The sequence below is a fragment of the Staurois parvus genome, unplaced genomic scaffold (genome assembly GCF_062004578.1).
Source record: "Staurois parvus isolate SC_StPar_1 unplaced genomic scaffold, SC_StPar_1.0 ptg000299l, whole genome shotgun sequence".
NCBI classification, from domain to species: domain Eukaryota; kingdom Metazoa; phylum Chordata; class Amphibia; order Anura; family Ranidae; genus Staurois; species Staurois parvus.
Window position 1 is genome coordinate 18,094,454 of NW_028318095.1, and position 20,318 is coordinate 18,114,771.

At 42.9% G+C, this 20,318-nt stretch overlaps 1 protein-coding gene across 1 annotated transcript in view; it reads right to left on the reverse strand.

Moving 5' to 3' along the window:
• LOC149457932 (ankyrin repeat and SOCS box protein 9-like) overlaps window positions 1–20,318 on the reverse strand; it is a 55,592-nt gene that overhangs the window by 17,349 nt on the left and 17,925 nt on the right. The window contains exons 2-3 of the mRNA XM_089682977.1: window positions 4,108–4,187; window positions 2,937–3,044 (exon numbers count right to left, since the gene is read on the reverse strand). Coding sequence (XP_089539103.1) covers window positions 2,937–3,044; window positions 4,108–4,187 — 188 coding nt within the window. The remainder of the gene's footprint in view (window positions 1–2,936; window positions 3,045–4,107; window positions 4,188–20,318) is intronic.

The window sequence follows — 20,318 nt, forward strand, 5'->3', positions numbered from 1 at the left end:
GGACAACGGTGATCAGTGGCTTATCTCTGCGGAACGCCGGGGATGAGGAGACTCCACCCAAGATCTGTCCCCGACAGGATCTCAGGTGCGAGCGTTTCCCGGACGGACTGGACAGGACTGCCGAAAGTGCCCACCAAGACCACAGTACAGGCAGCGACCCTCCCGACGCCGAGCGGCCCGCTCTTCCTCGGAAAGGCGAGCAAACCCCAGCTGCATGGGCTCACCACCAGACAATCTATCCCCAGGAGGTGTGGGAGGAGAGGGAGGAATGGGTGGGACAGAAAACGCAGGTGCCAGTCGATTGGAAGGCCTCCGCAGGCGTTCCTTGAGTGAAGGCCTCTCCCTGAGCCTGGTATCAATCAGGATCAGGAAGGAAATTAGTGCTTCCAGCTCCACAGGCAATTCCTTGGCTGCGATCTCGTCCTTCAATGCATCAAAAAGACCTGGAGAAAACGCAGCCACCAGAGCCTCATTGTTCCAACCCACCTCTGCTGCCAGGGTACGAAACTCTATGGCGTACTCGGCCACGGTCCGTGAACCCTGATGCATAGACATGAGCAGCTTGGCAGCCGAGGCGGAGCGAGTCGGTAGGTCGAATACCCTATGGAAGGCATCGACAAAACCGGAAAATTCGTGAATCACTGGGTCATTCCTCTCCCATAAGGGATTCGCCCAGGCCAAGGCCTTGTCTGAGAGTAGCGATATTAGGAAACCCACCTTTGACCTCTCAGTCGGAAAAGCGTGGGGTATTAATTCAAAGTAAATCCCCACCTGGATGAGGAACCTACGACACTGACTCGGCTCACCCCCAAAGTGCTGTGGAAGAGGGGCTGAACCAGTCATACCTCTGGGCGCCGAGGATGCCGCAGCAGCCACGACGGTAGGCGCAACAAGCGGAACAGCAGTGGGAGCGACCACCGGAGTGACGACCGGCCTAATAACACCAGGAGTAAGGTGCACGGTGCGTGCCAGCAGAGTTTGCAACGCCTGAGCGAACTGATCCAACAGGAGATCCTGCTGATCCAGTCTGGCGACCAACATTGGAAGTGAAGGCGTACCTGCACCGTCAGGATTCATGGCACTTGTGTAATGTCAGGGCAGGGCTGTGGAACGGACAGGTAGGCCTAGTGGCAGGGTAATGCACTGGCTGACGACAACCACCACCAACAGACCAAAGTCCCTCAGGGCGCGGAGTCTAAGTCCCAGGCTGCCCTTCACCAGGGCCCCTGATGGTGGGGATGGACTTGACGCAGCCAGGAACCAGGTCGCGGCCCCCGAGACACCCCGGCTGTGGTAATGGCCGCCGCCAATGGCGTGTAGCTGGTGAGAATGACAATAGCGTAGTCAGACAAGCCGGGTCAACAACAACGGGACAAAACAGTACAGAACATTAGACAGAGAATCACAGGTCACGGGCCGGGTTCAGCAACGGAAGGTCAGATCAAAGGGAAACACAGAGAATGGTTTTAGTCACAAGCCGAGTCAGAATACCAGAAGAGTCACGAGAGTATACACAGAGCTGTAGCAAGACAAAGACACAAGTCACAAGTGCAAAGAGCATGTGCAGATCCCAGGCTTATATGTACTCAGCCACACCCCTCTGGGGGATGGACCTCAGAGACCTGAAGGCATAAAAGATTCCCATCATGCTCAGCAGAAATCCAAGATGGATGCCAGCACATGGAATAACATAACCTCTGGGAAAAGGTAGGACCTTGACAACTTTAAATGAACTCTGGACCTTTTATCTGCTCATTGTAATTGGGATAATGAGGGAATAACACACCTGGCCATGGAACAGCTAAGAAGCCAATTGTCCCATTACTTTTGGTCCCTTAACAAGTGAGAGGCACATATGCAAACTGTTGTAATTCCTACATTGTTCACCTGATTTGGATGTAAATACCCTCAAATTAAAGCTGACAGTCTGCAGTTAAAGCACATCTTGTTTGTTTCATTTTAAATCCATTGTGGTGGTGTATAGAGCCAAAAATGTTAGAATTGTGTAGATGTCCCAATATTTATGGACCTGACTGTATGTGGCAAGGGCAAATTCCTTTGCCCAGAAGAGATATGGATAAAGGGGATTGTAGGGAGAAGGTTTAGGCATGAAAAAAAAAGGGATTACACACGACCACTCCATCAGAGCCCAGTGAGAAATACGGAACCTCCTTCCTGTTTATCTGCTTAGCAAGACCGAGACTAAAGTTCTGGGTAATTTATCAGTAGAATTTTTGGTTTGATTACCTAATCGCTAGTGGGGTCATATCAATGTCTGTTTTCAACCATAGTGACAAGAAAATTCTAGAGACAAAAATAGTAGTAATTGTAGAATTATGATGTGTATTTTGTGCACCAGACTGAGAGTACAGAGCAGCTCAGGCATATAAATACACAACAGCCCATAGCAAAGAGCATAACCAATCCTTGACAAGTGTCAGTCCTGCCAACTAAGATGCAAAATATTAAAGGATAGAATAACATTTTTTGTTCATATGAGCCCATATATGCAATCAAATATAGCTGTCCCCTCTTGCCAATAGCACAGCTACTAGGTTTCCAGGTATGATGTATTGCTTAGTACAGGACAGGTAAGAAAGATCATTTGTTACAATGAGATGAAAAGCAGGCCCAAGGCTAGTGAACGGAGAGTAATGTCTCAGGTGACTGACAACATCTTTCAAAAAATGGTGCAAAGAAAACTGAAGCAAAATTGGTGTTGATAATAATAAAATCCAATATGGTTTCTTGTTTGAGTGTCATCACATTTTGTGATGAGTAATAGCACCATTTGGGCTCCAAGTTTCTGAGTCTTGCTTCTCCTTAGTTGCCCCAGTATTCTCAAATCTCTCATTTTTCTAGTATGCTTTGGGGAGTTTCTGATTAGACCTTATTATATACATTCACACGCTAACAAAATTTAAGAATGTCATTACCTGTGCGCCATGTTTCAGCAGGAAGGTGACACATCCAGGATGACCTCCAAGGCAAGCTTCATGTAAAGGAGTTACGTGATCGGCTGTAATCAGGTTTACACTAAGTCCCTATGAGAGAAAGATAGGAAAACCTATTGAAAGATGAAATAACATTGTCTGCACTAGCAATCTAAGGATTCTACAAAGCAAAACTTGAGACATGCTTGGTAAAATTTCATATTAAATAAGATAAAGATTCTAGGAGACATAATGCTTGGACTTGGACTTAGTGGTTTTCTATATTCTAACACAAAGAGCTTGGTCTATTCAGAACATTCATCTTAGGTGCCTGGAACCAAGCTCTGGACATGGAGTTTGGGGGTTTTAGTGCCCAAAGCAAACCTTATTTTTCTGTTATCCCAAATGGCCCTCTGCACTATCACTCATCCCTTTCACTTATTCCTATCATTTATGGTCACCAGGAGCTGTGGCTTGGAGTGCATTGCAAATTCTAGGATTTCTTTTACTTACTCCCCCCTTACCCTATCTCTCTGTGCTGTTAATGCTTCTAAGATATTAGTCTCATCTTCAGAGTATCTCTATTCAAAGCGGCATAGGAGAGATCCAAGAGCACAGAAACCAAGCCGCAGTTCACAGGAAGCCTGTGCCCATCAACTCAGGGTACCTTGGCATGTAAAATCTGTGATTGGAGACTTGTTTGTGCTTAGGGCTTTGGAGTGGTTGGCTAGGACTATCTTTTCTAATAAGGAGTATTGGAACATTTCAGCACAAGGGATCACCTGCACAGGGATGAACTATCCTGTATGCCTAACTTTTACTCTTAACATGCGCTAAGATTTATCCCTTAATTTAATCCTTTTTATTAACTCCTTACCATCAAAGATAATTCTGAAAATTAATTTTGTAAAGCGCTGCAGAAACTGTTGGTGCTAAGTAAATCCTGTATAATAATAATAATAATAATAATAATAATAAAATGAACACTTAAAATGATCCTAACACTAAACCTATCTATCCTCCTAACTTTAAACCCTTAATCTAACCCTTAAACACAGCTTCCTAAAACGTAATCCTAAACCCAACTGTCCCTTAATCCTTTGTCACCACTGACCTGCTTTACCTAAGGAATAAAACTATAAACTAAAATCAAATTATAATTCCCTTTACTTACCTCTGCAATTAGTTTTGTTAAGGTACCAAGACGCCCGTATATTGCTGCTTCATGTAACAGTGACCAGTCTGAGATAAAGTCTGTAAAGAAAGAAATCTGGTGTTAAATTTGATGTACATACTGCAGTTTACATGCTAAAACCCTGCTATAACTCTGCCAGTGTGTAAGCTATGTGATTAATGACAAAAATAAAGTGATTATGGTAATCACTATTTACAAATTTCAAAGCACTACAATGCAGACATAAGATTAGGTGATTGAAAAAAGGGAAATTATTTTCATTAGACCAGGGGTGCTCAACATTTTGAAGAGCGAGGGCCACTGAAGTGATTTGGTTACCAGTCATGGTCCACAGTTAAATTAAATGGTTCAGAAGTTTTTATTTTGAATAGTATAATAAACATTTTCCTCCTACAGCTGCTGAATGCTAGTAGGAGGGAGGGAGAGGAAAAGAAGCCGGCTTTCAGCGGTTGCAGGAGGAAAATGCAGAGGATCTGTTCATGTATATGCTGTCACTGTTGCCATTCCTGTCCAAATGTAAAACAAAAAGTGACAGGGAGGCAGCACGGGTCCCATGGAGCATGGGGCATAGTTGCCACTGCGACCCCTGATGCTACACAAGTGGTTGGGTTATGTGATAAAAAGACATCTCAACTATGGGGTCTTACCATCCCTCAAACCGTAAATGTAAATGATCCCTTACTGTCCTGAGCCCTCTATAAGGCTTCTTTCATACTGATGCGCTATTGTTTACCGAGTGCAGCACAGTGCACCTCTGGCTTACTTGCAGGTTAGCTACACTTTGCCATAGACTTCTATTGTATCTTGCAAAGCGCACCAAAACTCCTACATTCGGGATTTGCCGATCAGTGTGAAAGCAGCCTAATAACCCCTTGTTAACTGCTAATTGCAAAACTATGTGATGTTCAATCATCTGACTTTTTTCTCTTCCAGCTTCTGCTGGCATCGCTCTCCAGGTATCACTCTGCCTGCTCCCTCTTCAGCCACTTGCTTTCTCTGCTGCTGGCGCCAGCTCCATGCACTCTGATGCCCTAGGATGGTGAGTTGATGAGTTGGCAGTCCGCGATCAAGGCTTGCAGACTCCCCATTTTAGAGCATGAGGTCACACGGGCCATGGGTTGAGCACCCCTGCATTATACTATACAGCTGAAATAAGTTTTTGTTATTATTACAAGACAAAAACCCAACTAATGGAAATACAGGAAATGTTAAGTATGACAAGAAGTCAACAACTGTAACTGAATGTTTAGAAAAAATATATAAAACCATAGGGCTGTTATTTGCTTGACAATAAGAGTATAGGTTCGATAAACTGCCACTGTAGACCTAATTCCCCAGCTTACCACTGCACACCGGAGAACCCTAGACGCCCCTGAAAGTCCTAAAATGTAGACAATGCAATTTCAAGGCTGAAACAAAAAAATGTAAAGTATGAGCATTGACACATGGGGAGGGAGCAGGGGTATACCAGTGCTATCACATTCAAAAACTAGGTTTTTGACAGTAGAGGTGGTGGTATGAAGAACCAGAGAGGAGGTAGTAGTGGTGTCTTCATGTCTGAACTGGTATAGTCCATTTTTTTTACACTTCTTTCTCTCATAACAGAATTCCAAGACTTACATAATGACATGACTGACATACAAATACGCCTTTTATGAGAAATTCGAAGCTGAAAAACTTAAGTTAGCTAACAGGAGAGCATTCTTATTAAGGACATAGAATCAAATAACAATTTCATTACCTCAAGCCCAGCCCCTGATTACCCCTTATTCACAGAAAAGGTCATTGCTTTGCAGACTGTGTATAAAAATATTGCTGTAAGAATGTGGCAACTTGCCGTTGTGTAATTTAATTACCTCCTATGATAGCAAACTCCATCTAGTAGCTAGAGTGCAATCAGAAAACATACTGCGTTATGACCGCTATATGGCACTTATGATATAGCAGATAATTATATTATAAAAACTATGGCAAGTTTCTTGGGATGAATGAATGTTTCTCACATTCATACAGCAAGGTTTTATACATAGATCCCGTAGGTTTTCTTTGTGTGTACTTCATACTTTCTGTTGGTAAGAGTTTTAGAACTTTTAGGTCAAGCACACTAGATGCCTATATTATCCAAATTTAAAGCAGATATAAACCCCGGGAACAATTTTCCATCTTACAACCCTCTACTGAACCATCTTGTAACCTGGCTGTAAAATGTTTCTTCTACTCACATAGCAACTCCTGCAGGCCTCAACTCTTGCCATTGCTGGAGAAGGGGTCATGGTCACAGACCTACTGTCACAATCCAATAATTGTGTTCAGGAAGAGCACACAGTCTCTGGATCCAGACAGAAGATACTTGTCTTCTCAGTGGCAGCTAGACCCAGGACATGCAGCCAGAGGAGACTTGCAGCTGTAGTTAGTTGAATATGAGAAATGGTTTACTGTCAGACTACAAGTTAACACAGCAAGGGTTTGTAAATATATTACAAGCAAAATCACTTTTATAGCTAAAACATTTTGAGAAATGTATTAAAATTATGTTAAAGAGGAGGTCCAGGAGGTCCACAGTGGCTAAATGGTTAAGATTTCCGCCTGGCAGTACTAGGGTCGCTGGTTCAAATCCCAACCACGGCACCACCTGCCTGGAGTTTGTATGTGTGGGTTTCCTCCCACACCTGTGCTTGTGTGGGTTTCCTCCCACACTCCAAAGACATGCTGGTAGGTTAATTGGCTCCTGTCTAAAATGGCCCTTGTATGTATGAATGTGAGTTAGGGATCCTATTTTGTACGCCCCTTGAGGGTTAGGGACTGATGTGAATGTACAATATACTGTATATGTAAAGCGCTGCATAAATTGACGGTGCTATATAAGTACCTGAAATAAATAAAATAAAAGTCAGCAGCCACAAAAACTATAGCTGTTGACTAAAATACAGACACTCACCTGTGCCAGGGTCCATCAGTGTCCTCACCACAGCTGGCTTCACCAGCTATCTTCTCTCCCTGGCGCTGGCATCTTCAGTGTGGGCACCCAGCTATGACAGCTTGCAGCTTCACAGCCGGGTGCCCACTTCGCACGCGCGAGTAGTGCTGCTCTTTGTGAATGGCCCCGTAGTCTTCTGGGACCTGTCACATGTCCCAGAAGACTACAGGGAGGGAGTGGGGAGGACAACCTCAGTTTCCAATCGTCTTAGGTGATTGCACCAGAAGTGGGAACGGGTACGGTATCAGCTCCCCCCCCACTCCCCAAAGGTGCCAATCCTTAACGGGGAGCCGGAGACAAAACCTTAAAGCGGAACTTCCCCTTTTGGGTGGAGCTACGCTTTAAAGAGGAGGTCCACTCTGTATAAAATAAAAAATTAAAAGTCAGCAGCTACAAATCCGGTAATTAAAGGACAATTACCTGTCCAAGGGGTCTAGCGCTGTCCTCACCCAAGCTAGTTCTTCACTACCCTTTGGGTTTCCACCAACGGCATCCTAACTGTGGCAAGCCGGCTATGTGGCTTTAGGCTTCACAGCCGGCTGTCCACTGCACATGTGCAAGCTACACTGTTCCTTGTGAATAGTCCCACTGTCTTTGGGGACCTATTACATTTTCTTGAAAACTGCTGGGAGGGGAAGAGGAGAATTTCCTGCCTAGGCAATCTGAGCAGAATTGGGGCAGGTACTTGTCAAAACTAGGTACCTGCTGCCCCCTTCAAACAAAATAACATGCCAAACATGGCAGGGGGAGAAGAACTTAAAGTGTTACTAAACCCACAGCTGTAAAATCAGTCTGTATATGCAGTAAAGCATGCTTGTTATACTCACTGTGTGACCTAAGGGGTTATCCTCCACATTGTGTAAAAACGCTGTTTGATCTTGACTTTTCTGATGCCCCCCTTCTTCCAGTGTCCCCCTCTTTTCTCATTATAAGGCTTCATGTACACGAGCAGCTCCTAAACTCAAGTCCATAAAAGCCTATGTGTCCATGTACACATAGACTTTTACAGAGTTTACGAGCTGCCACGTTTAGGTGAGGTTAAACCTCCCTCTAAAGAATGCAGGAGAATTGCGCTCAGGATAGGAATGTTTTGGCCGCCGACCGCGGAAAAACGCAAAACTGCAGCAAAATCACGGAACCACAGTTGCTGCAATTTGTGTTTTCTCACGTCCGGCAGTCAGGGTATGTTCGTGTACATGGAGCCTTAGTCATATTGTGTGGAGTTGCTGTGCACATGCTTGGTTTGGTGTGTATTGCTAGAGAGGTTTTTTTTTTTTGTTTGCTTTTCTTGGGAGAGTGCATGTGATCAGAAAAGGGCTAATCAGCATTGTCCAGACAGAAGTCAGGGGTCATGTATCCTCCTAGAGCAGGGGTGTCAAACTGGCGGCCCTCCAGCTGTTGCAAAACTACAAGTCCCATCATGCTTCTGCCTTGGGGCGTCATGCTTGTAACTGCCAGCCATGCACTAGAAGTCCCATGAGGCATTGCAAGGCTGACAGTTACAAGCATGACGTCCCAAGGCAGAGGAATGATGAGACTTTGGAAACAGCTGGAGGGCCGCCAGTTTGACACCCCTGTCCTAGAGCAAAATGAAAACTCCTCCTACAAGCTTTGGCATGTGCTCTGCTGGACACTGATATAAGTCACAAGACTGCAATATACTGCTGATTAGAAAAGGTATTTAGCAGTTTATATTTAGTAAAATAATTGCATTTCATGTTCTGTGTACTGCGGGTGACCAGGTATAGAGAATGCAGGTCCTGGGTTTAGTAACACTTTAAAGCAGAATTTACCCTTTTGGGTGGAGTTCCGCTTTAAGCTAAATCAGACTGCTGATTGGTTGCTATGGACATCTGGTTCAGCATACTAATGCAAGTTGCCCTCAATGACTATATTGTACATTTCCTTTCAGCTTAGGAAGAGCAGCACCTAAAACAGCAAACTAAACTGCTGGGTGTTTCAGTTACGTATTTGCACACTAGAGGGCAGTAAAGTACCTTTGTGCTTCATCCAGATAAAATAGAACACAGAACACAACATACATAGGAAAGCAATATATAGTTAAGTAAACAATCTTTTTTGACTTTCTCTGTTGATATATACAATGATGAGGGATAGATTATTGTACTTTAGATCTGTTTTCACCTGACTGCACATAGAGCAGAGCGGACCGTGTCTGTGTCCACTCTGCATAAACAGGGCAGACCTGTCACCCGCCTACTCCGTTCTGTACATCGGGGGATCAGCAGACAGGGGGCCTAAGGCTCAAAGAAAGCAACAAGCACACTGCATGCCTAGTAAGATCAGCAGGTATTTTCTGTACTTGATGAAAATGCTCTTAGATTGAAAAATGAAAACTACTGCAGTTACCACATTAAACATGACTCTGCTGTCTCTTTAATAGAACTAAACTAGCAGTAGTGTGCTTAGGAGCCCTGAAACCCAAGGTGCAGGTTAAGTCACCTCTCATGCTTGAGTGCTCCCATAGATCACTATTTTTCTATAAGACCTCAGGCATAGTTTGAGGCATAAAATAAACTCTTGCGTAAAATGCCGCCATTTTTCCATGTCTGGGGAGTTGCCATAGAAGCCAATGGTAGTACACAACCATATATGCATATACATTGATGCTATCGCACATCGGCGTAAACACATACATGTGCCTATGTTGCACTTTCCAAAGGTGAAAATTCTGTATTCGGGGAATATGCTCATGTGTGTGGTAACACCATTGTATGAAAGCATTTGCAGGCTGAAAAAAAATCTGATAGTGTATGATCAATTTAAGTGCCACTGATTGCAAATAGGTAATTTTCTGAGTATTCTGTCCCACTTTCATGTTTTTTGCTGTGTTGTATTGAACAGCATCAGGTTATTATTGTTCAGTAGTATTCTGACATCTAGTGGAGGTTTTGGCCCACTACATCCTTACTATGTGTATAGCCTGGTGCTATGAGAGTTAGAGAAACCATGGTTGTAGCTGCTTTCTGTAGCTGCTGCACCGCAGTCTTGAACTGGTTAACGGCTATATCAGTGAGAGGAGGGAGCTACTGAGAAGGAAGGGTTTAATAGACTGAGTCAGGCAACACTGGACTGTAATCAAATGTAGAGAGACTCTACTTTAATCAAGAGCTTTTAAACTACATTCCCCATAGAGAAGATTGCCCGGAGGAGGGGAAAGGCCTGCATTTTCCCAGGCTTCACAGGACACAGCTTCCTTTTGCAGTAAGGGAGTCCAGAGAATGCATACTACCAATGCTGCATGTCAGTGGCCTTAGTGGGATCCAGAGTACTGAGTTTCACAAGTGCCAACAGCCTGAGTCACCTGGTGTCAGGGCTCTGTCCTTGGCAGAGGTGTTAGGAGACCTGGCACCCCTGCCAGTACCTTGCATGGTCGCAGAAGTTCACATTGGCTCAAATTTGGTGCCAAATGGCCTTTATAAAGAAGCCCTGCACTACTCTCAGGTGCTGGTTGGTCCCTGGCTCCCTAGTACCTTTGTTCCCTTGCTAGCCTGACTTGTGATTTCCTGTTAACAACTCTGCTTGCTCCTGGACCTGTCTGCTCTGTTTAACCCCAACCTAACCCCGGCTTGTCTAAGAGATCTTCTCTCCTGCTCTCTGTGTATGATCGCCGCTATTCCTTTTGACTACGTCTGCTTCGATCCCCACCTGGCACCCGACCTTGGCTCGAACTGGTTATCCTGTGATCCTCTGTTCTCTGGAAGACCTGCATACCTCACACAGGTGTTCCCTGCCTGCAGGCCCCATCTCAGCGCATCAGCCGTGCTCCTGGGTGGACCACCAAACAAGCACTCCCACAGGCGACCTACGCTACTCAGGGCCTGACTCCCGCTGTCCTACCTTCAGGGGAGTCTGGAACTTAGCTGCAAGGGAAGCCCTCTCTCCATTGGCCTCTGTCACCAGGTACGTGATACCTGGGTGCAGAGCAGAGAGTGGACTGATGGATGTGTGTGTGACCAGATAGTGAGCAGCAATATCCCTGGGATTGGTGATCTGCTGCTGTGAGAATTCACTATCTGCTGCTAGAGAGACTTAGCCTTTTAAGAACTGAACATACAGCCATCTAGTAACCTCATTGCTGCCTGCAGGCTTGACTATTCTCATGTGCACCAGCGGTACAACTGGGCCCCAATCTAGCTGAAGAGTTAGGACTAAATACTCCCCCTTTACATTTGCTACACAGAGATTTTTTACCTATTTCTTATGCTAAGAGGTACTGTACCTCCCAGAGGACCAAATCCTAACTATTCTCCTAGAGTAATGCTTCTAGGTTCAGTCCTTTCTAGATCCACCCTGTTCCTTCTATTTTCCCTCAGTCAGTGTTAGTGCTTTGCAGATGGTGCTTAGGAAAGTCATTGTCCTCTTACATTTCAAAAGACTAGAAAAACATCCTCTGTACTGCAAATAGCTGAAGGAAAATTGTGTTGGATTCTACTTGCTGAAGAGTTAAGCTGACTGTGGATGGTTGCAAGTCAACAGGTGAGCATACTTTCTGAGCAGACTGGGTTTAAGGAGGCATTTCAATGCATAAAGCGGCATTTGAAACAGAACAGTGAGAATTATATGCGCATTTTTACAGCAAGGAAACAACCTTCCTTAGGAGAGCTATCTGAGCATGGACCATCTGCAGTACTATTTGTCACTGGTAAGATCTGGTTTAGGTTAACATTTATCTGGTAGCTTTACCAGAGGTCAATATAAAAGATGTGGTGATTGTATCCCACATTGGTTTGTGTCGGGTTCCCTTTGCACACTCCTTTTCCCTTTTATGTCTTTTTTTTTTTTGTTTTGCTGCAGACTGTTTTCTGTTTATAACTTGCAGACATTTTCCGACAGTGAGACTTCCTCTGTCATTCACATAGCAGAATATGTTCCTCTATTTTATGACACTGGCATCAGATCAGAACATTTATAATTTACTAACCATGTGATTATTAGCATGTCCCTTGTTCATGGGAAAATGCAAGGGACACAAACTCTTCTGTTACTGCTGTGGGTTTTAAAGAATACGAAGGTATAAAATAATATTGAGCATTTTAAAAAAATATATTTTCCTTAATGCATTTTTTTAAACGATCCTGATTGCATATGAATATTTCACATTTTCCACTTGCAGCCTCTAGGCGGAGCTCTGTGCAGGGTCTAAGCTCTAATTTAGAAGGCACCAGCCATGCTAAAAGCAGACCTCAGTTGAATCACAGGAGGGAAATACTCCCATCATCTTCTGCTAATGACAGCCATCTTTTATAACATGAAACAATGGAAACCTGTATTTAGAGGAATATATAGACTACCATTATTAGCCCACTGATAAAACTGCTAATAGCCTGGCTACCCCTGACTCTAAATAATTTGAGTCACCGAAATAGATCAATGCTGATATGAAATCATCTTACAGTCATTAACTGCTTGCTGACCACATAACGTGCATATACTGCTGCAGAGTTACAGCACAAGTCGATCAGCAGGTCCCGGCCAATGACTGACTGCATGGACCCACTGATCGGCTCAGTGATTCACAGACAGAGCTCTGTGATGATAAACATCTGTATACTGACAGGCGATCTTGTTGTTTTTTCCATTCCCTTCTAAGCCGGAAAAAAAACAAGATCCTTTGGTAAAATCATCACACAGTACACACATTAACACTTCCTAGGCACACAGTTAACCCTTTGATTACCCCAGATGTTAACTCTTTCCTACCCAGTGTCATTAGTACAGTCTTAGTGCATATTATTAGCACTGACCACTGTATTAGTGTCACTGGTAATGTCAGTGGCAGTTATTCAGTTCCCTCTGAGTGTCAGTTAATGTCAGATCGTCCACCGCACTATCACAGTCCCACTATAAGTTGCTAATCGCCGCCATTACTAGTATAAAATAAATAAATAAAAACTTCGGTACATACAATGCCTTGAAAAGTATTCATACCCCTTGAAATTTTCCACATTTTGTTATGTTACAACCAAAAACGTAAATGTATTTTATTGGGATTTTATGTGATAGACCAACACAAAGTGGCACATAATTGGGAAGTAGAAGGAAAATTATAAATGGTTTTCAACATTTTTGGAAGGAAAATGATAAATGGTTTTCAACATGTTTTACAAATAAATATCTGAAAAGTGTGTCATGCATTTGTATGCAGCCCCCCCAGAGTCAATACTTTGTAGAACCACCTTTCGCTGCAATTACAGCTGCAAGTCTTTTTGGGGAAGTCTCTACCAGATTTGCAGGGGGTGACATTTTTGCCCGTTCTTCTTTGCAAAATAGTTCAAACTCTGTCAGATTGGATGGAGAGCGTCTGTGAACAGCAATTTGCAAGTCTTGCCATAGATTATCAATTGGATTTAGGTCTGGACTTTGACTGGGCCATTCTAACACATGAATATGCTTTGATCTAAACCATTCCATTGTAGCTCTGGCTGTATGTTTAGGGTCGTCGTCCTGCTGGTAGGTGAACCTCCACCCCAGTCTCAAGTCTTTTGCAGACTCTAACAGGTTTTCTTCTAAGATTGCTCTGTATTTGGCTCCATCCATCTTCCCATCAACTCTGACCAGTCTCCCTGTCCCTGCTGAAGAAAACCATCCCCACAACATGATGCTACCACCACCATGTTTCATGGTGGGGATGGTGTGTTCAGGGTGATGTGCAGTGCTAGTTTTTCACCACACATAGTAGCGTTTTGTTTTTAGGCCAAAAAGTTCCATTTTGGTCTCATCTGACCAGAGCACCTTCTTCCACATGTTTGCTGTGTCCCCCACATGGCTTCTCACAAACTGCAAACGGGGCTTCTTATGGCTTTCTTTCAACAATGGCTTTCTTCTTGCCACTCTTCCATAAAGGCCAGATTTGTGGAGTGCGCGACTAATAGTTGTCCTGTGGATATATTCTCCCACCTGAGCTGTTGATCTCTGCAGCTCCTCCAGAGTTACCATGGGCCTCTTGGCTGCCTCTCTGATTAATGCTCTCCTTTTCCAGCCTGTCAGTTTAGGTGGACAGCCATGTCTTGATAAGTTTGTAGCTGTGTCATACTCTTTCCATTTTCATGGATTGAACAGTGCTCTAGAGATGTTCAAAGTTTGGGATATTCTTTTATAACCAAACCCTGCTTTAAACTTATCCACAACTTTATCCCTGACCTGTCTGATGTGTTGCCTGGTCTGCAGGATGCTGTTTGTTCACTAATGTTCTCTAACTAACCTCTGAGGGCTTCACGGAAGAGCTCTATTTACACCCCAATCACACCAAACTCGACTTTGAAATCATGCGACTTACAGTGAAGTCGCACGATTTCAAAGACATATGACATGCCGATTTAAGGTGCAATTTGCAAGACATCTGACACAGATGTCTATGCAAATTGCACCAAAAGTATTGCATGTACTGCGTTAGAAATCGGTGTGGCTCCGACCGTTGTAATTGCGGACAATAGGATGTGACTTGGCATGCGATTTGCAAGTCACATGGCATGAAAATTGCATTCCAATTCGCTTCCAGTGTGACTGGGGACTTATATTGAGATTAAATTACACACAGGTGGACTCTGTTTACTAATTAAGTGATTTCTGAAGGCAATTGGTTCCACTAGATGTTAGTTAGGGGTATCAGAGTAAAGGGTGCTGAATACAAATGCACACTTTTCAGATATTTATTTGTAAAAAAATTTGACAACCATTTTTTATTTTCCTTCCACTTCACAATTATGTGCCACTTTGTGTTGGTCTATCACATATAATTCCAATAAAATACATTTACGTTTTTGGTTGTAACATGACAAAGTGTGGAAAATTTCAGGGGGTATGAATACTTTTTCAAGGCATTGTATGATGTCATTTGTAGACGCTATAACTTTCACGCAAACCAATTAATATACATTTATTGGGATTTTTTACCAATGACGTTGCAGAATACATTTTGGCGTAAATTTATTGAGACATTTTATTTTATTATTTTGTATTGGATATGTTTTATAGCAAAAAGTTAAAAATATCAGAGTTTATTTTCAAAATTTTTGGTCTTATTTTCATTTACATAATAAAAAAATAAAAAACCCAGAAGTGATCAAATACCACTAAAAGGAAGCTCTGTTTGTGTGAAAAAATTATATGAAGGTAAGCAAAGAATAAAAAGCCTGCAATAATTTATAGATATCTGTTTGTAGATTGATAACTAAACACTTTTAACTGTGGCTTTGTTGTCATTTTTAAGATAAGGGGGAAGTTCCTGTTTAAACCCACATATGAAATTACTTCATTACATTTTCTTTTTACTGGTTACTCAAAATAACAGATAATAGAGACGATGGATAAAAGGTTATAGTACAGTTGGTAGTTATACAGGGGGTTATTTACTAACTGGCAGGGGTGGACTGACCATTTGGAAACTCGGGCACTGTCCGAGGGCCCGGGTTCAGTAGGGGGCCCCATGAGATGCCCCTGGTACCGTTTTCATAGGCTTTTTTGAGCCAAGGACACAGGGGCCCCATGATCCCCTATTGCCCGGGGGCCCCATGAGTTGTCAGTCCGCCCCTGCTAACTGGAGAGTACAAAATCTGGTGCAGCTCTGCATGGAAACCAATCAGCTTCCAGGTTTTATTGCCAAAGCCTAATTGAATAAACTGAAGTTGGAAGCTGATTGGCTACCATGCACAGCTGCAATAGAATCTCCAGTTTTAGTAAATCAACCCTATAGTGCCTTCTGTTATAGGGGTCTATGCTGTATGTCAGATCAAAAAAGAGGGACTACTGATGAGGGAACAGGGACAGTTTCTCTAAATGAGTGACAGTTAGGAACCATGTTATTGTATATGCTTTCACATACTGCACTTAAGACATGTGTTTTATGGAGAAGTTCATCTTTGGGCTGCTGGTTTCGAATCGACCAGTATGAGAAGCATATTTCTTTTTGCACAAAGGTACACTTATTAGTTAAAGAAGATGTTCCAGAAGTGGGAATCTGAGGTGAAGCTGTGATTGGGAGTGGAAAATTTTGTTAGACACAGTTGAATGTCTGTTCAGCAGTTATTGTGAAGTTCTCAGCAGTTATCCCCTCTCCCAGCCCGGATTGGCACAGAACAAGTTGTTACATATTCAGCCGCAGCAAGCGTAGTGAAATCTTTCAAGGTATGAGACCTCTACTTACATGCGTGTTAGATATTATAATCCTATTTGGAAGTTTCAAAGTAGAACTAAAGGCATTTTTTCATTTTGGATATAGTAAGGAAGGGATTTAACCCGTGTCAGTTTTTTCCCATCTGCATCCCATTAGGAAGCTCTCATTTTACCCATTGTCCTATGGCCAAAACAGGAAGTGAAAGGAAATCTCTCCAAGGTGAGGAAGTCCCTAAAAGCCACCAGGGTCCTCATTAGAAGATTTTCCCTCAGTTCCTGTTTTGGTGACAACCCAAAATTTTGGAATTTCTTTCACTTTCACTCTCCGTGATAACAGATAATGGAAACACAGGCACGACATTTTCAAACCAAGGGCTGAATGACACTGTGTTGCGGTGTGCACACACATCGGCTAAATCACCAGATACTGCTGGATTTTGGGCACCCAAATGAATTGACTATTACATACAATCAATAAACTTCTTTCTGATTGTAACCTTGCAGGCAGGTTGCCTGCAGGTGTGGGTTCTGTATTAGCAGAGTTAGCTAGTCTGCCCAGGTTAGGGAAAGGTTAATGTTAGCTCTGTAGTTCCCACTCTTTCTGGGCTCAGTCCCTCTCCTATGTGCTGTTATAGAAAGGGGGAGGACTCTGCTCACGGGACTCCAAACACATGGGAACAGAAGCAAGAGACTTGCAGAGGAAGATGTAACACTTTACAGCTGACAGACACCCAGGAGCTTCCAGGGGCTCTCCTGCCACGGCATGGACTTGTACCAAGGAATGAACTCTCACCGTTGCAGGGTATGCCTGGGCAGCCACACTCTAGCTAGTGAGGGATGGATGTATTGAACTGTGTTGTTCTTAACCTATTATGCTGTGGAACTCTCAGTAAAGTTTGTTAAACTTTCTTGGGCCTGATCTGAAATTACTAAAAGGGTGCATGACAGTCACATGGCAGATATACTACACTACCTTGGGTCAGTTAAAGCACATACCAGATATGGAGTGAGTCAGTCACAAGAGGTTAACTCAGCACCAGAGTGAAGGAAGAGTGAGCAGTTGCTATGGGTAATCAAAGGACTGGTGTCAAGTGAATAGCAGCTTGACTTAAAGCGTGGTGCCTGGGTATGGTAAGTTGTATGTCGGTAGGGAGGGAGTCAGGAATCTGGCTCCCTCCCTAGCAAATCATCTCCCATAGCAACTGGTGGTGTTGTGGCGACCTTCAGTCTCACCACATGGTATGGGAAAGGGGAAGAGGAGCTAATCAAGTGCACACATAAGGTCCAGGCTAGGTTCATAGCGGGCCCCCATTCTGTCACTGGGAGTGAGGTGGCAGAGGTATGCTGGGCTGGTAAAGAGTACACGGGATCAGTGGTGTCCCTCCTGAACTGCAACAGTTCATAGTCAAGATGTGCAGTGACATGGGACAACATTCTTTACTGGGACTGGGACCTACCTTAAAGGGGACATACCTTAGGATGTTTTCACCTCATCCCGGATGTATGGAAAGGGACCCTGCCCATTTCGCCTGGCGTAGCCCAAGGAACTGCACAGGCTTACAGCACGGAGTAAACAGCAAGGATGTGCCAGTTCCTAGCATACTGCCCACAATTTTATGATGCGCCACTTCAATCTCCATGTCAGTTTTTTCTACACAAGCCAGGATTACAGTGGTAACCCCTCAGTTTACCGAAGCAGCCTACCTACCAATCGGGCATTCCTTAAGGATCATGCTAACATAACAGTGACAGCAGTTTGAACATGGGTCTATCGTTTAGTTCTAGCTCTAGGTTCCAGTGCCAATTTCCTAATTCCCAGAGCAGTAAAAACCTTATAGGTATCCTAATCCCTCTCCACTCTACCAAAGCCAAAAAAATTTTTTGCTTATAGTTGTACTTTAAAGGTGCATGCTCCAGGGTCATCCTCATCATTGTATTACTACCAAATAAGTCATTCTATGAAGCCAGTAGAATCAAAACTCCTAGCCAGCCTATTTTTTCCACTCCAATGGATTCATCAGCCATAAACCTCTACAAACAATTCAGTCATAGTAGTTTCTATAAAAACAGTATTGATTCCAAAAGCAAAAATTTTTCATATTGCAGCTTACCAATTCTTCTATGTGATGAATGCATTCATTTTCTTGTTTAGGCCTTCTTTCTTTTATTTTCATCTGGAGATCTGACCAGTAAGTCTGTTGTTGTTTTTTTAAAAAAACAAACTCTCCTGCAAAGGTATCAGTTACAGGATTGAGACAAACCATTTATCACTTACAGGGGTGCTTACAATGGTCAGCTTTTATTTATCCCAAAAGGAACAAAGCTGTTACTATAACTGCTTGTAAAGTGTTAGCTGGAGTTTGTCTTTAATTTGTTTAGTGTATCTAAATCTGCTAGTACATCTTGCACTCCCCTACCCCTAGATTGACAATGCTGCTGTGCAAAGCTGCCCCTGTGCACCTTCATCCAGAGTGTAGGCATGCTAAAGCCAGCCATACATGGGTTGAATTCCAAAAGAGTTTTCTTTCAAAAATCTTTTCCAAGAATTTTCATTCAAATTTAGCAGCATTAGGAGGTCACAGAAACAAACAATTTTTGTGTGACCATCAAATTGGAGTGATCGGGCATGTTAGAAATTTTTTGAAAAACAAATGAATTTCGAATCAATGATGGGAGAATTGTGCGGGAAATATAAACGAAAAAGAATTGAGCATGAGCTGTGACCTTACATAGTTACATAGTTAGTCTGGCTGAAAAAAGACTAAAGTCCAGCCAGTTCAACCTTTAAAAAAAAAGTTCTAATCCTATACCCACAGTTCATCCAGAGGAAGGCAAAAAACTCAGCATAGCATGATCCAATTTGCTCCTGCAGGAAAAAAAATTCCTTCCTGATCCCCCGAGAGGCAATTGGATATTCCCTGGATCAATTTTACCTATAAATGTTAGTAATCCGTTATATTCTGTGTATCTAAGAAACAATCCAGGCCTTTATTAAAGCAATCCACTGAGCTGGCAGCACCAACGCTTGAGGGAGTCTATTCCACATTTTCACAGCTCTCACTGTGAAGAAACCTTTCCGTGTTTGGAGATTACATTTCTTTTCCTCCAGACGTAAAGAGTGCCCCCTTGTCCTCTGTGATGACCTCAGGGTGAATAGCTCTACACAGAGTTCACTATATGAACCACTGATGTATTTATACATGGAGATCATATCCCCCCTTAATCTCCTCTTCTCAAGAGAAAATAAATTCAGTTTCTCTAATCTTTCCTCATAGCTGATCTCCTCCATGCCTCTTATCAGTTTGGTTGCCCTTCTCTGTACTTTCTCCAGTTCCCCAATGTTCTTTTTGTGAATTGGTGCCCAAAATTGAACTTCATATTCCAGATGAAGTGTTACTAATGATTTGTACCGGGGTAATATGATATCTCTCTCTCTGGAGTCTATACCTCTTTTAATACAAGAGAGGATTTTGCTCGCTTTAGAAACCACAGCTTGGCATTGCATGCCATTATTAAGCTTGTGATCTACCAGAACTCCCAGATCCTTCTCCACCATTTTGCAAACGCTTTTGCAAAATCCTAGTATACCACATCCACCGCCACTCCTCTGTCCAAGGTTTTTCTCACCTCCTCATAAAAAGAAATCAGATTTCAAAAAGAAAAGAACAGAATATTTTTGACCACAAAAATTATTTTCTGCAGCAACATGATGTGAAATTAACCACTTGCCCTCCTGAGGATTTACCCCCCTTAATGACCAGGCCTCTTTTTGCTACTCGGCGCTGCACTAATTCAGCTGATAATTGCGCGGTCATGCAATGCTGCTTCCAAACAAAATTTACGTCCTTTTTTTCACACAAATAAAGCTTTCTTTTGGTGGTATTTGATCACCTGTGCGCTTTTTATTTTTCACGCTATAAACAATAAAAGACCAAAAATTTTGAAGAAAAACTATATTTTTTACTTTCAGCTATAAAAAATATACAGTAAACTCAAAGTTAGTTATAAATTTAGGCCAAAATGTATTCTGCTACAAGTTTTTGGTAAAAAAATCCCAATAAGTGTATATTGATTGCTT